The 15,512-nt window shown below is 33.6% G+C and overlaps 1 protein-coding gene across 1 annotated transcript; it reads right to left on the bottom strand.

Moving 5' to 3' along the window:
- Positions 1–10,258: 10,258 nt before the first annotated feature.
- LOC109177259 (mitogen-activated protein kinase kinase kinase 3-like) lies at positions 10,259–10,957 on the bottom strand. The gene has a single exon (XM_019326573.1). The coding sequence runs from the start codon at positions 10,955–10,957 to the stop codon at positions 10,259–10,261; it is 699 nt and encodes a 232-aa protein (XP_019182118.1).
- Positions 10,958–15,512: the final 4,555 nt, after the last annotated feature.

Below are 15,512 nucleotides of genomic sequence, written 5' to 3'. Positions count from 1 at the left end.
TTAAATACCAGCCATGGAGATTGCTAACATCACATCAATTTCACTTAACCAAATCACATTTAAGGTTGTATACCATCAAATTTGATTTGATGTCTCCACATCCAAAAAACTATGTCTTGGTTTGTTGTGCAATTTTAGTGCTTCTTCATGTGCAGCACTACTTTGAGTTCGTAGAAGGATCAAGGTTGTCAAAATTCCATCCTACAATAACTTCAAGCCCTCCAACTCCACCACAGTTGGTTAAGTCACAAAAGCTTGAGTCTTCATCCCTTGATGGTTTTATGTACAATCGGGTAAAGAAGTATGAATTAACAGCTTTTCGCCCAACAACTCCAGGAAATAGTCCTGGGATGGGCCATGACGAGCCACCCGGCTTTCTGTGATAGCGAAATGCAATGCTTATTTTGTTGGTTGGTTGAGGGTTTTCAAGGATTAGTGTGATGGAGAAATATGATGACTCCGACATAGTTTTTGGTAATGTAGAATGTGATTTCACTTACATTAGTCTGTTTGAAAATATGGAGAACATTTTCTGGAAAATGATTTTCAAAAAAGAATCATTTTATTTTTGAAAATCATTTTCACATTTTAGTGTTTATTAGTTGGATGTTAGTTTTTTTTTTCTTTTTTTTTTTTTTTTGGTTTGATATGCATGGCATTCTATTTTTGGTTTTGAGGATTGGAAGTTGAGTGATGGAGTAGTACTACTATATGTAACCTTATTGCATGCATGCATGCAAAACCTTGGTGTTTGTGGCTACCTAAATTTTGTTATAAATATTTTGGGTTGGTTATGTTGCTGAAAACTTAAATTTATTTATGATTTTTTTGACCGTTTAATTTCAACTAAAAGATTTTAGATTTTTATTAGACATATTTGTGAAAGGAATCTAAGTATTTGATTATTGTATATTTGTATGTGACAGTTATAGTTAAACATGTCAAAATTGTTTTTTTTTTTTTTTAAACATGTCAAAATTAGTAATTTTATAACACAATTTAAAATATGGTAAAATTCCATCCAACTAAATCTTTTAAAAGAAAGATTGGATTAAAAAACAAACAAATAGATAAGAGAGACTAATCATATCCTTTCTTATATTGATAATCCAATTAAAATATTTCAATTTTCTAAACATATCTGTGAAAATATCTAAATATTTATGACAATTATAATAACACATTTCGAATTTAGTATGTTAATATCACATTTTAAAATGTAGGTGCAGTTCTAGCTAACTTTTAAATCAATCCAAAAATAAATAGATACAACTTGAATTAGCATATACATTATTCAAACATAAAAGAAAAAGATTAATATTCCTTCTGAGGACGGGCATTACATTAAAATATAATACTTTAATTTTTTTAGACACACACACACACACACACACACACACACACACACACACACACACACATATATATATATATATATATATATATATATATATATATATATATATATATATATATATATATATATATATAGGGATGTGTTCAAATGAGAACAATCACTCATCTCAAAAGTGAGAATAGAATTGAGTCGTCCATCAAAATTCATCAATGGTTAAGGTTTTAGTAAAAAATAACGCGATATCAATTTAAAAGTTTGTAATAATTATAAAATTGACCTCAATTTAAAGTTTTTAATAATTTTCCTTTGAGATTTTTGTACTTGCACCAGTAGTTAGGATGAAAGATTGAAATGTTTTCAACTTAAATTGCAATAAAAGAATTCACATATTTTGCTTGTTTGACGGTTTCATGATTACACATATTTTAAGTTCAACCGTGACCTAATTACACAAAAGTTGTAAGTTCAATAACCACACTTATTCCAATCCTATCTCTCCTTTTCGAAGCTCTCTTGTTTCTTCTTCTTCTTCGTGGACAACCATAACTCTTCCTCCCTGCTTCCTCAATCTTGGTAGTGACGGATTTTTTGCCACGTAGCCAGCGACTGTGATTTAAATTTAACTACCATTCTGCATGTTTATGCGTAGTCGTTTTGTTGTGCATACGTTCTTAGTTTGTTGTGTAATCAAAACCTATTTGTTGTGCATTCATATTCAATTTTTTGTTTAATCCTTTTCTGTTTGTTGTGCAATTTACAGTCTTAATAGTCCGCAACACTTCTCTACTTAGCATACTAATGAGTTCGCTAGAGTTTTGTGTAGCGTGTGAGTTAGGCAATGCATTTTTGTTATAGTTGATGTGCACCGTGAGGTAGCACAAAGTGCGTTATAGTGGTGTTTCCCATTTAACTGTATAATAGGCTGTATGTCAGCGAGTGGTGGCCATGTTTTAGGGTTTTGTACTTGTGTTTAGGTTATAGAAGGGGATCGAATGTAAACTATTCGTATCGGATCTCTACGGGTCGTGTCAATGTTGGTTTTTTATTTTTTATTTTTTATTTTAATGTAGTCAACGGCTGACCAACACTACCACTAAAATAACTAGTATATGATCATGAGAAATATAGAGAGTAAATATTTTATATTATTGAGAATTGATTGTTCTTCTCCTCGGGGTCTATTTATATAAGTGGGCTAAGAGCCCTAGAAGAAATAAAACTTGCATCATATTGGGAGTCCTTGTTACATTAGAAATAGGAAGCCCAAATTTTAGAGCAACCACACCTGTTTTGGACTTTATTGAATTTTTTTTTTTGCTTGCAGTGACATTAGGAAAAAAACAAAAACAAAGCTGACATTTCAAAAAAAATAAATAAAATAAAAAATTACACGCCTAACGCGCCCAGCTAGGCGCTGAAGTGCGCGACAAACACATAAAAGGAGAGAGTATTTTTTCCTTCTCTCTCCAATGGGACCCACAAAAAACATGTTATTGCAGGACAAAAATCCACCATAAAAACCATGCTCCACATCAACAAAAAAACCACCTCTAAAATTTTAATCTGACAAAAACCAAGAAAAAACCGTTGGTATGGTTGCTCTTATTACATTGTGAATAGTAAGCTCAATCCTATTAAATTTCTAAGTTGCTTCATACTGGGCATCCTTCTCGGGCTTTCTTGGTCTAATTACTTTCTTGGGGTGGTCTTCTTGGCCCAGGTCTTGTAGTTGACCGGTCCGACCGGTTAGTCAAAATAAAAATAAATAAATGTATAAAAATGTATAATACACACACGTGTGTGTGTAAATATATTTTAAAGTTTCATATTCTTCCAAAAGGTTGAACCTCAACCCTAAGGGCCCTCCACACCCCGGCCCAACAAAGCATTTGGGAAGATGTAAATCATGGTGACTCAACTGAACATGAACCACAGAGGCTAGACCGATGCTCACTGCGCACAAGGAGCCCCCCTCACTTTGAGAGGTTGCTCCCACACTGCCACTGGTGAGACTCAATCCCTAGTCATTCTTCTAAAGTTTCACCTCTATGACCAGTTGAGTTACCCATGCGGGCATTAAAAGCATAGATAGATGACAATGATCTTTTTACTCTTTTTTTCCTTCCTTATTTTTACTTCCATTGTTCCAAAGTGGGGAGGAGAAGGGTAATCGATTTTAAAACTACTAAAGGATTTGAAATTTGAATCAAATAATATGAGAGAAAAAATAGATAAACAAACATATAATGAGTATCATATTTAATAGTAGCTAGGATACAAAAGTCCCCAATCAAACGTCACCTAAGAGATCCTTCTATATAAGCCAAAGTCAGCTTTAGGACATTCTTTCATTTCTGTACTAAAATACTTACAATTTTACGTCCCAAACAAGCAAAATAACTCAAAATTTCACTTCTATTTTCCACAATTGGTTGGTTGTTTGTGAACTCAACGTAACCACGTACCTTGTTTTTTTTTTTTTTTTTTTTTTTTTTTTTTGTCTGGATGGTTTTCTTCATGTGATTTTGGTTGATATTTATGTGGACTTTTGACCAAGGTATGCCCCGTATATTTATAGTTACGTTCTTTGGGTTAGTATTACTCTGTGTACAATTTACCTTTACCCAAAAAAAATTGAACTTAGAAAGTGTATCTTTAATTAGCACAATGGTCACAAGAATTTCATTTTCCAATTCACATGATTTTTCTAGATCAACATGTGGTTGTCTTACTCGGGATAAGTTCATGCTTAGCATTCTCTATTACCCTAATATCCCCTTCTTTGGTACAACATGATTTGGACTTACGCAAGTGCTATTAGAGATCAGATAAATCATTGAGTTTGACAATCCGTGTATGATCAAGACGGGATGTCTGGTGCGGATAGGTAACACTGTAACGTCTGACAATCCTAGTAAAGCTGTATAGACTGTTCTCCTCGTGCCTGTAGCCATGACAAGGCCTCCTTGCACGCAAACGCCTCGGCCATTAGAGGGGAGAAACAACTCACGAGGGGCGCACTGAAGACCGAAATAAATCGCCCATCGGCATCCAGGAGGACAGCTCCAACCATGGTCGAATTTGTCCCATGGTGGTATCCGGCGTCCATGTAACATTTCCTCGGTGATATTGTTGCATCGTGGTAGCCCGATTGCAGCGGTGGAGATAACGCCTGTTCGGCAGAATGGCCTGTAGTGGTGTGGCCATCCGTGTCCAGCCGGTGATGGGTGTTCGGCGGCTGCATTGGTGGTTCGGCCAGCGTGTTCGGCCGGTTCGTGGGCGGGGGTTTGGTGGTGGACATTCCGCCATGCATGCATGGTGGCAGTGGTTGTTGCAATCACTTTCTTCGGCATTGGTAGGCAGGCATCCCAAACAGCTCCATTTCGTACTTTTCATATATGATATAAAATTGCAGCTGCGTAAATAATTCCATTAGTGTCTAGAACATTCAGGATTGCACTAAACCATTCGTGGAAAATATTTGTCATAATATTAGGGAGTGGAAGGTTAGATTGAGCCCATATGCAATGTGCATATAGTCACACAAAATCAATGAGTGCATAGTGTCCTCATTCATGATTCCACACATGGCACACCTTGGATCAACCTCCACTCTCTTTATAAGCAGATTGTTGGTGGTGGGAAGGATATCACTAATAGCTCTCTATAGAAAAGTTTTCCATTTGGGCGGAACTTTTATTTTCCAAAGGGTGAGCCATTTATCAAATGCCCCATTATTATTCCCATAATCTCCTGTAGCCATTTTTGACAGAGTAGCAACCATAAGGATCTTCGTACCAATACCATACATCATCATATTCAAGGAAATTGGTATCTTCAGGATTTTAGGTATATCACTTGGCTGGAAAATATCAGTGAGTATATGTTGATCCCATGAACCAGTATCCTAGTCAATTAAACCCACAACTTTAGCTCCAGCAAGCTGTGATGGCATCTCGGTTTAAATCATAGGATCCTGGTCATCCTGAAGCCGTGAGTGCTCCCAAATTAAGGTAGATTTTCCATTCCCAATACGCCGTCGTACACCATTACATATTAATCCCTTAGCTACCATAATACTGCGCCAACAATAGCTGGGATTATTTCATAAACATGCCTCTGTAAAAGTATCTTTAGGATAGTATCTGGCCCTGTAAACACGAGACACCAATGAGTCAGTGTTAGTAAGCAGCCTCCATGCCTGTTTGTCTAACATTGCCAAATTGAATGCTCTCAAATCCTTGAAGCTCAGTCCACCATATTTTTTCGGGATGCATAATCTATCTCATGCTTTCCAGTGAATGCCACGGTCAGTTCCTGATCCCCACCAATAACGATTCATGACTCGCTCAATAACTGTACAGACATATATAGGTAGTAAAAGACACCCATTGAAAAGGTAGGCATAGCTTGGGCCATGCTTTTCAATAAGATTTCTTTACCAGCTTGAGAGAATAATTTCTTCTTCCATGATCCAATTCTCTACCTAATTTTATCTTCAATATAAGCAAATGTTACATTCTTATTCCTTCCCACAAAGGATGTCAGTCATAGATATTTTTCAAAATTGGGAGCCTGAGTCACTTCCAAGATCTGTGCAACCATATCTTTATCATTCTGGCATGTATTCTTGCTATAGCATATACTTGATTTATGATAATTGACTTGTTGCCCAGACCAACTCTCATATAAGGATAAACAATTCTTAATTTCAGTGGCTTCCTGCTCATTGGCTTTGAAAAACAGTAGGCTGTCATCTGTAAAAAATAAATGGGAGAAAGGAGAAGCACCTCTGCACCCATGTATTAGTCATTTACTCTGCGCTTGCTGTAGTAACAATGAAAGACCTTCCGCACATAAAATAAACAGATAAGGGGATAAATAGTCTCCTTGTCTCAGACCACGGGTGGGCGTGATCGGATCACTACGTGAGCCATTAATCAGAAAATTATATGATACCGTAGTCACACACATCATAATTAAATCAACCCACCTGTCATCAAAACCCAATGCTAACAACATTCCATGAAGGAAGGACCACTCCATACGGTCATAGGCTTTGGCCATATCAAGTTTGAGAGCATCCCAACCAACCGCCCCACACTGTTTCCTATTCAAGTAATGACCTACTTCAGCTGCTATGAGGATATTATCAGTAATCAATCTATCAGGTATAAAAGTACTTTGGGAGTCAGATATAATACACTGTATCAGGGGCTTCATTCTATGAGTAATCATCTTGGCCATTATTCTATATATTACATTACTCAAAGCTATAGGTCTAAGATCAGACACCACTTTAGGGGTATTTTTCTTTGGGATAAACACCACATTCGTATCATTCAGACCAGAAGGAAAAAAACGATTATTAAGACAGTTCACTATGAATGTCGAAATATGATCACCACATACTATATCCCCAAAATGCTGATAGAACAAAACCTGTGCAAAATAACAGGCACTCATCATCTAAAATACTACCCCCAATATGGAAAAGAAAATAATTGAGATGATCGAATATATATTAATATATATGACCATATGAGCTTACCTTGGTTATGTAGACATTGTACGCATATTGCACAAAATGTACACAATGTTCAACGACCAACTATTGATGTATTTATTTAAATGATCATGTATAATTGTATAAATATTAAATAAGTGACAAAGTTGTAATTTGTAAATATAGTTTCTCTGATTAGTAACAACAGTTTGAAAAAATAAATCTAATTTCACATATAAATAAACCACAATCACAAGATACGAGATGAAATTTGTTACAACAGACCAATAATCGAGTTTCACCCGTGGTAGTGCGAGAGCAACCTTTCAAAATGAAGTGACTCCTTGTGGGCAATGAGAAAAAATCTAGTTTATGTTGGTCAGTTGAATCACTATAATTTACTCTTCTACAAAGTGTCGGATTAGAGTGTAGAGGTGTCTGAGGTGCGCAATTCTACCTTTAGTCACAAGATACTAGATGATTAGTTGACTAGGGTGAAATTTTTGAAAAAACAAATAATAATTCCCATATATATATATATATATATATATATATATATATATATATATATATATATATATATATATATATATATATATATATACTAATTTTTTTACGCGCTTTGCGCAAATGGGATAATGCCCAATAATTATTTTTAAATAAGCATTTCAAAGTATATCAATGCAATATTATATAGGAGATGTTTATGCATAGATAAATAAATGTTGAATTTATTTATTTAAATCGGTAATTTAAAGTATATAAATTCAAGATAATATATGGAGATTGATTATAATTGTCACTAAAATAAATGTGTGTAACTTTGTAATAACGCTAGTCTAAATACTTAGTTTGATAGTCTAAATAAATACTACTTTTGGTTTAAATTTCTCTAATTCTTCTTAATTCTTGTTTGGGTAGCATTATCATTATTTTCATCTTCGGTACATGTCCTCTCTTTTTTTATTTTTTTTATTGGTAGTGTGTCATGTGCAATTAGGTTACTGGTGGCAGCATAGAGGGATTCATCATGCAATGAGATTATGGTGTAGGAGGCTTTAGATTTGCCTTGCTGTGTATATGAGTGAGATTTTAGTTGTAATATGAACTATTTATCTTACAAACACCTGTTGATATTTAGTAGTGGTAGTTTTTCCTCTACATGTTTCATGTGTTGTGAGATGTGTGTTGTAGGTTGTCATGGGAAAGTATTGAACAAAATATTAATATTTATTATATTTGTATAAAATACTTGGTAAATAAATATATATAACTAACATGTTTTGTATTATAACTTTGATATTTAATTACAAGATAATGTAAAAAGAAGACAATGGACAATGTAGTGAATATAATAAATTAATAAATTTGAAGGTAAGAAATCTTTGAATTGTAGAAAATAAAGAAATCTTTGAATTGTAGAAAATAAAGATAATATAACTATTGAAATTATATTTCTTTTAAATTTTTTTATAATGAATATTTTTTTTAAAATAAAGCAGTATAGACATCTAATTCTAAATTAATTTAATGCATATGTAGCTACTAATTTATTTTTTATAATGAATATTTATTTTTTGTTGTAGCTACTAATTTATTTAATTTAATAAGAGTAATAAACTGTAGTACATACCAGGACTATGTGGTGTAATGGTACCCGGGTTGGGCTTCCATTTACAATGTAATAGAGCTTTAAAAAAATAAACTGTAGTACATACTTTTCATCGACAATAATGAAATCAATGATTTTTTTTTTTAATTTTCATTCCTTGTTGAGACAAATTGTTTTGAGAGTTTGTCAATGATAATTGCTACAATTGTTGTCAATAGAGGATGATAATAATAATTCAAAATATATGGTTAGAATAGATATTGGCAATTGTTGTCAATAGAGGATGATAATATAATAATTCAAATGAGTTAATACCATCTGAGGTCCTCCGAGTATAGTGGTTTTGCCACGTTTAGTCCTAAACTTTCAAATTGACCATTTGTGGTCCTTCGACTTTCAAATTTAACCATTCATGGTCCAAGTTAACCATCCATGGTCCTTCAAGTTTCGAAATTTAACCAGTCTTGGTCCTCTTAAAAGGACCATGGTTGGTTAAAATTTAATAGTTGAAGGACCATGGGTGGTTAACTTGGACCACGGATGGTAAAATTTGAAAGTCGAAGGACCACAGATGGTCAATTTGAAAGTTTAGGACTAAACGTGGCAAAACCACTATACTCGGAGGACCTCGGGTGGTATTAACTCTAATTCAAAATATATGGTTAGAATAGATATTGTTATAATGATATAGTAAAAATTAACTTACAATTTTCTTTAGAAGTTTTCATGCATTGATCAAATTCTGATGTGTAAACTTGTTCAATTGGAGCTAGTAGGATGTTAACATTGTTAATTATTTGGAAAATGGTCCTACCGTTTTAGAGTCCATGTGTAATTGTATTTATGATCAACAACTTTGTAGTTAGACCGTGCAGCTCTAACAATGATGTAAGAACAATTTTGTCCGATAAAAAAATAACAGTATAATATTTGTAAAGTAAGGTACAATTGTACCATTATAAAAAAAATACAAAAAATATTAATACCATAATAACCTAAATCATTCCAATAATGCAAAAGCATAACTGAAATAAGTTTTGTTCTAAATAATCAAAAGAAGATTAATTAAACGTTTAAAAAAAAACCTTAATCTAAATTTGTTTTTTAAAAAAAAAAAATCAAGAAAATCAAATGATTTTTAAAGTTCTCGATTTATAATCTTTGATGCTAAACTTTGAATGCTATGTATTTAGTCGGGCTAATTGTTTGACTAAAGTTTACGCTAAATTTCATAAAATATTTTTTAAATACATTTTTTCATATGTATAATATATGTTTAACAATTATGCCAATTTTAATTGAGATGGGGTTTGAATAATAAATAAGACCTTTCTTATATAAATTAATGAGTATGTATGTTAAGAATAATAAATAGTTAACGGAATATTCCATTACTAAAGTTTATATTAACGGAATTTAGAGTTATTTAAGGGAAGAAAATAATATAATAGAGGATAAATAAGAAAAATCATTAAAAAAATACTAAAATCAAAATAATGTAAACCATTCATTTTAATTTAATAAACAACTACTACCGACATTTTTTGTTCCAGGGGCCTAACATTATTGGCTCTTATTAGATTTGTAGATTTGTAGAAGTAGAAACTAAGAGAGATTTGATTTTCAGTACTAAACTATAGCCTTACTCCAAGCATCCACTGTTCTTCCAAGAAGTTATACATACACTCAATGTTTACATAATTATACAAATTTCTATCTTGCTTACTGACTTTATAACGAACAGACTTTGAATTGAGAACCTGTATCTATTTGGAGTTGATGATCATATGATCTGAACTGCCTCAGCATATTCCTTCTCATCATCCATGCAATCATAATAGGAATCTCTGTTGAAAGTTGAAAATAGATCCCTGTTGTTTACCCATTGATCGTCGTATCCAAAAGGGTTTTCCGGCAATTGATAATCACACTCCACTTTGGTCCAATATATGACCGGAGCCAAGTTCCTCAAGAAGAATGGGTGTGTCATTAACCTCTTAGCACTCCATCTCTCCTTAGACTCTTTGTTCAAACACTTGTTGAGAAAATCTTTACAAAACACAGACACATTTTCCGGAATCTTGGGCTCTTGGGTCTCAATCTTGGCCCTCAAATCTGCTCTGTTGCACCACTCTCCCCAAACCGATTCTCCGGTGATCATCTCCACCGTAATGCACCCCACCGCCCAAACATCCCTAGCCGCCTGGTGAATTCCGGTTAAAGATTCCGGCGAGCCGTACTGCAAAGTGCCACGGAATTTCTTGCTAAACCCATCATCATTATCATTATCCTCTATCTTACCATCGTGAATTGCCAGCCCGAAATCCGCAATCTTGAGACGATTAAGCCCGTTTTGTTCCATGGGGAAAACAAGAACGTTGAGGGGTTTCAAGTCGCAATGGACGATCCCCATGGCGTGCAAATCCGAGAGGCCCACGAGGAGCTGGTAGGCGTAGAACGCCACCTCGCCTTCGGACATCATCGTCGTCTCCCCTTCCCGCGAGTCGATCAAGCTTTGCAGGGAGCCGCCGCCGGCGTATTCCAGCAAGAGATTCTACACCACTTCGTCGTCGTCTTCCAGGCTGGTGTCCGTGCCGTAGCAGTGAACGAAGTTGGGGTGTCCTCGCAGGGAATATAAAAACCGTTCCTCGTATCGGAGCGAATCTGAATGCTCTATGTCGGCGCTCTTGACGGCGACGCATGCCGGCGACGGGAACCATGCGGAAGAATAGCTACCGGGAACGGCCAGGGAGACGGTGCCGTAGGATCCCATGCCAAGAACGCGATCTTTTTTCCACCACATTATTATATTATATATTATATTGTATAAGTAGAAAGTGATCAAAGCAGGTAAGTAACTTGGCTTTGATAGATTAGGGAATTAAGAACGAAGCTAGCCATTTCTATCTAGATATATATAGGGCATCAGGTTTAGAACTACTACTTATCCCAATTTGAGTAGGCTAAGACTTCAGTCTACGTATAATTCTAATAATAGAATTATCTTTATCTTTATTATTATATTATATTATATTATTATTATTATTATTATTATTAGGACAAAGTACCTGCTAGGTCCCTGTACTGTAGCATTTTGTTCAATTTAGTCCATGTACCATGTACTTTAAAATTTAAAACAATTAAGGACAATACTTAACACCGTTAACTTTTTCCGTTAAGTTTGTCCACGTGGCGTTGCATTTGCCATGTCAGATTGTGTGATGTGGCATTGCCATGTCAGATTTTGTGTTGTGGCATAAAAGAATATATTTTTCGAACCAAAAAAGAGTAAGGTTTCAAACCCGTGACCTCTAAGTTAAAGAATGAAAGATCCACCACTAAGGTACACATTAATCTTGTTACATATTAGTTAAAATTTTTAATAATAGTAAAATTTGTAATAGTTAAAATTTGTAATAATAATAATAATAAAATCATGAACTTTTAAACAATTTATGGGCTAAAATGACTGTTTAACATAACATCTTAAATAGTAAGACAAATATTCATTATCACATAACATCTTAAATAACATCACAATGTACTAATTTTAAACAAGCCACCAAATTTTTTATTTGTCTAAAAACATATGTACCCAAACCGTATTAAGCACTAATACACAATAATAAAAAATAATTCATGAATCCAATGAGTAATTGATGCTTTCTTGGGTTGGAAACGGTGTAGAATCTCTTGCACAAATTGAAGATTGTAGTTTGTCCTTAGCTTTTTCACGCTGTATTTCCTATATCACAAGCAAAGAAAATGCTAAGTTATAAAAACTTATGAACACATTTACTTTGGTTGGAAATTAAAATTGTCACTCACCTGTAGTTTACCAAGTGAAATGTATCGTTCAGTATCAGATGTTGCAACTACGTATTTATTAGATTTTCCTGACTAGTTTTATGAAAAAGAAAATTAGTTCTATGTGCTAAATAAAAAGTGAATTAGTACTGTAAATATATATATATATATATATATATATATATATATATATATATATATATATATATATATATATATATATATATATATATATATATATATATATATGACAAAACTTGTTTGTTTACATTAACAATTGAATTTTTTTTTTGAATGTCTGCTTGTTGCATTTTGTGTATGATGAGATGAACCAGCTTGAATAAAGTGCAATGAACCAGCTTGAGTAAGGTGCAATGAACCAGCTTGCATATTTGCATTTTGTGAAGGTTCATATGAACTAGTTTGGCATGGAACTGGAGTAGAGTGAGATGGCTCAGGCCTTGTCTGTCTACTTGCATCATTCTTTTTTTTTTTTTTTTTTTGTTTTCTAAACACATAATAATACGAGTTATATTAGTAAAAAAAAAAAAAACAAAATCAAACAAAGAATAAATGAAGAAATGTAACAGTAGTACCTGGATATTAGGTCTTTGATAGTAAGGATCTACCACTTTTTTGGACATCTTAGCCTATTATGTCCTTCTTGTCGGCATATGCTACACTTCATTTTTCTTCCGATCCTAGACATTTTAACCTTTTTACGACCTTCTAATTCTTCCCTTCTTCTTTCCTTTTGTGGTCTGCCAAACACTTTTTTAACATAAGGTGGCAAAATTTCTTCAACATTTCTTTTAGGCCAAAACTTTGGCCCTTTCACTGGATGAAGCATGTGATGGTATGCCTTTAGATAAACATCCTTCTTAAAGTAATTATCTAAATACTTTGTTGGATCTTGACCCTCATACATAATTGCTGAGATTGCATGTTGACAGGGAACTCCACTTATATCTCATCCTCTACAAATATAACTTTTTTCCTTTATATTCACAGAGTAACTTTCCCTTGTTTGTGCCTCAACATTCTCCCAAGAAACTTCATGATGATCTCCCCCATTCCAATCAACCTCCTAAACTGCTGCCAATTTTCTATTTTCTCTAATTTTTGAAGTTGTCTAGGTGCATAATCAGTCTTCCAATTTCTCCCATACTCCCTATTTTTAACTAATCTTCTCATAATGTAAACTCTAATCTCTTCTAACATAGAAATTATTGGCTTACACCTAGCCTCTAAAATCACCCCATTTAATGTCTCACACATGTTATTATCAATTACATCACATTTTGAGAAGTCAGAAAAAAAAAAATGCTTGACACCAATGAATTGGATCCCACTGTTGTTTCAAATAATCATGTGCTTCCTCATCTATTCGTCTCAAAGTAGCCATATTTTTCTCAAATTCAGGTTTGTTGGGAGATCTTGCACATATCCAAAACTGAAATTTTAATTCATCTCCTCTAAACCTTTTACCCCATCTAGCATAAATATGTCTAGCACACATTCTTTGTTCAACAAATGGTAACAAATCACTTATAGAACGTAACAAACCCTACAAGCATAGAAATGTACAAGTAAAGTTATAATTCATTTAAATGTCTAATAAATGAAAAGAATAAAATAAAGGTAAAATGAACAAGTAAAGCTCATACCTTTTGCATGTCGCTCATTATTGTCCATCACATGCCATCTACGATGCCCAAATCAGCTTTCAATAAATTCAAAAACCATTTCCAATGATCAGTATTTTCTCTTCCTTGTATAATAGACCATGCAATTGGGAACATTTGGTTGTTCCCATCTCTTCCCACAGCTACCAACATCTGTCCTTTCACTAATCCTTTCAAAAAAAAACCATCTAAACCTATGATTGGCCTGCATCCTTGCATAAAGTTCTCCTTTAATAGCTCCAAAACAAATATACATTCTATGAAAAATTCCTGGTTCCTCTGGTGTAACTCTATCCACCTCAAGTTTCACTGTGGATCCAATGTTAGTTGACATAAGTTCATCGCCATACTCTCTTAACCTTTTAAACTCATCTATATAACTTTGCTGAATTTCTTTCATTACAAATAGTTTAGCTCTTCTGGCTTTGGGTAAATCAATTGTCAAACCCATTTGCGTCATGACTAAAGCTCGAATGTTCCTTGCCTTCATCCAAGGCATCTTAGTGATGTCATCTTTTAACCTTCTACCAATTATTTTAGATGTCACCCGACTATTTTTAGATGTAGGTAAACAATTGTGCTCTGAATGATAAGTTTTTACTCTGAATGAGCTATCATTACCATGTATAGAAGCTAATATCTCCTATTTACACCCTGTATCTGAACACTTTGCCCTAACTCTAACACTATCATTCTTCTTAAAAGTATAAGCAAATTGATTCTTCACTAGTGGATATATAGCTCCCAGGATCAGAAGATGAAATATAATCACTATGACGTTCATTATCTGCTAAATGTTTATTTGATGGGCCATCATCATCTTTTATATTTTTATATCTTCTCTTTTTTGTATTAACCAATACATCATCATCAACTTTTTCTTCCATCTCAATTCTCAGCTTTTGTATATGTTCATGATATTGTTTAATTTTTTCTATAATCAATGCTAATTCATTTTCACCTTCATCACTCCACCATAATAGCTGAACGTCATTTATATCATCACCATTACTTTCTAATGTATTTTCACATCTTTCTCCTTCACTTTCCACATTCTCAGCTTCATCACTTTCATCTCCACACTTTGCTGTCTCAAAAAAGCTATCAGGAATTGGAATTTCAGCATGAGTTACTGCTTGTCCAACATAGTCAGTATGTTCAACAAATAGTGAAAGATTTCCAGACTTCTTCAATAATGCACACATACCATGAACACTCTCATCATCAAATAGAACTTTCAAACTCCCATCAGTGGACTGCAGTTCTCCATAATATATACTTTTAATCTCATCTAACTTATACCCTAAATTCACTACCATTTCTAGTAAAGTCCAATAACAGATTGTATCAACATCAACATCTTCAAATACATTCATTTTTCAATTTAAATATTCTACATTTTGAACCAATATTCCTCCATGATGAAAGCAAATACTGTTCTTTTTCAAAGTTTCAGTTCCTGAAATATTATAACTCTAACTTGAGTTTGATAAATATAACTATTCTAAATCAAGCATATCAAAAAGGCAAAGAAAATAAAAATAG

The sequence above is a fragment of the Ipomoea nil genome, unplaced genomic scaffold (assembly GCF_001879475.1).
Source record: "Ipomoea nil cultivar Tokyo-kokei standard unplaced genomic scaffold, Asagao_1.1 scaffold0804, whole genome shotgun sequence".
In the NCBI taxonomy this organism is placed as follows: Eukaryota; Viridiplantae; Streptophyta; class Magnoliopsida; order Solanales; family Convolvulaceae; genus Ipomoea; species Ipomoea nil.
This window is presented reverse-complemented; position numbering and strand designations above follow the sequence as displayed.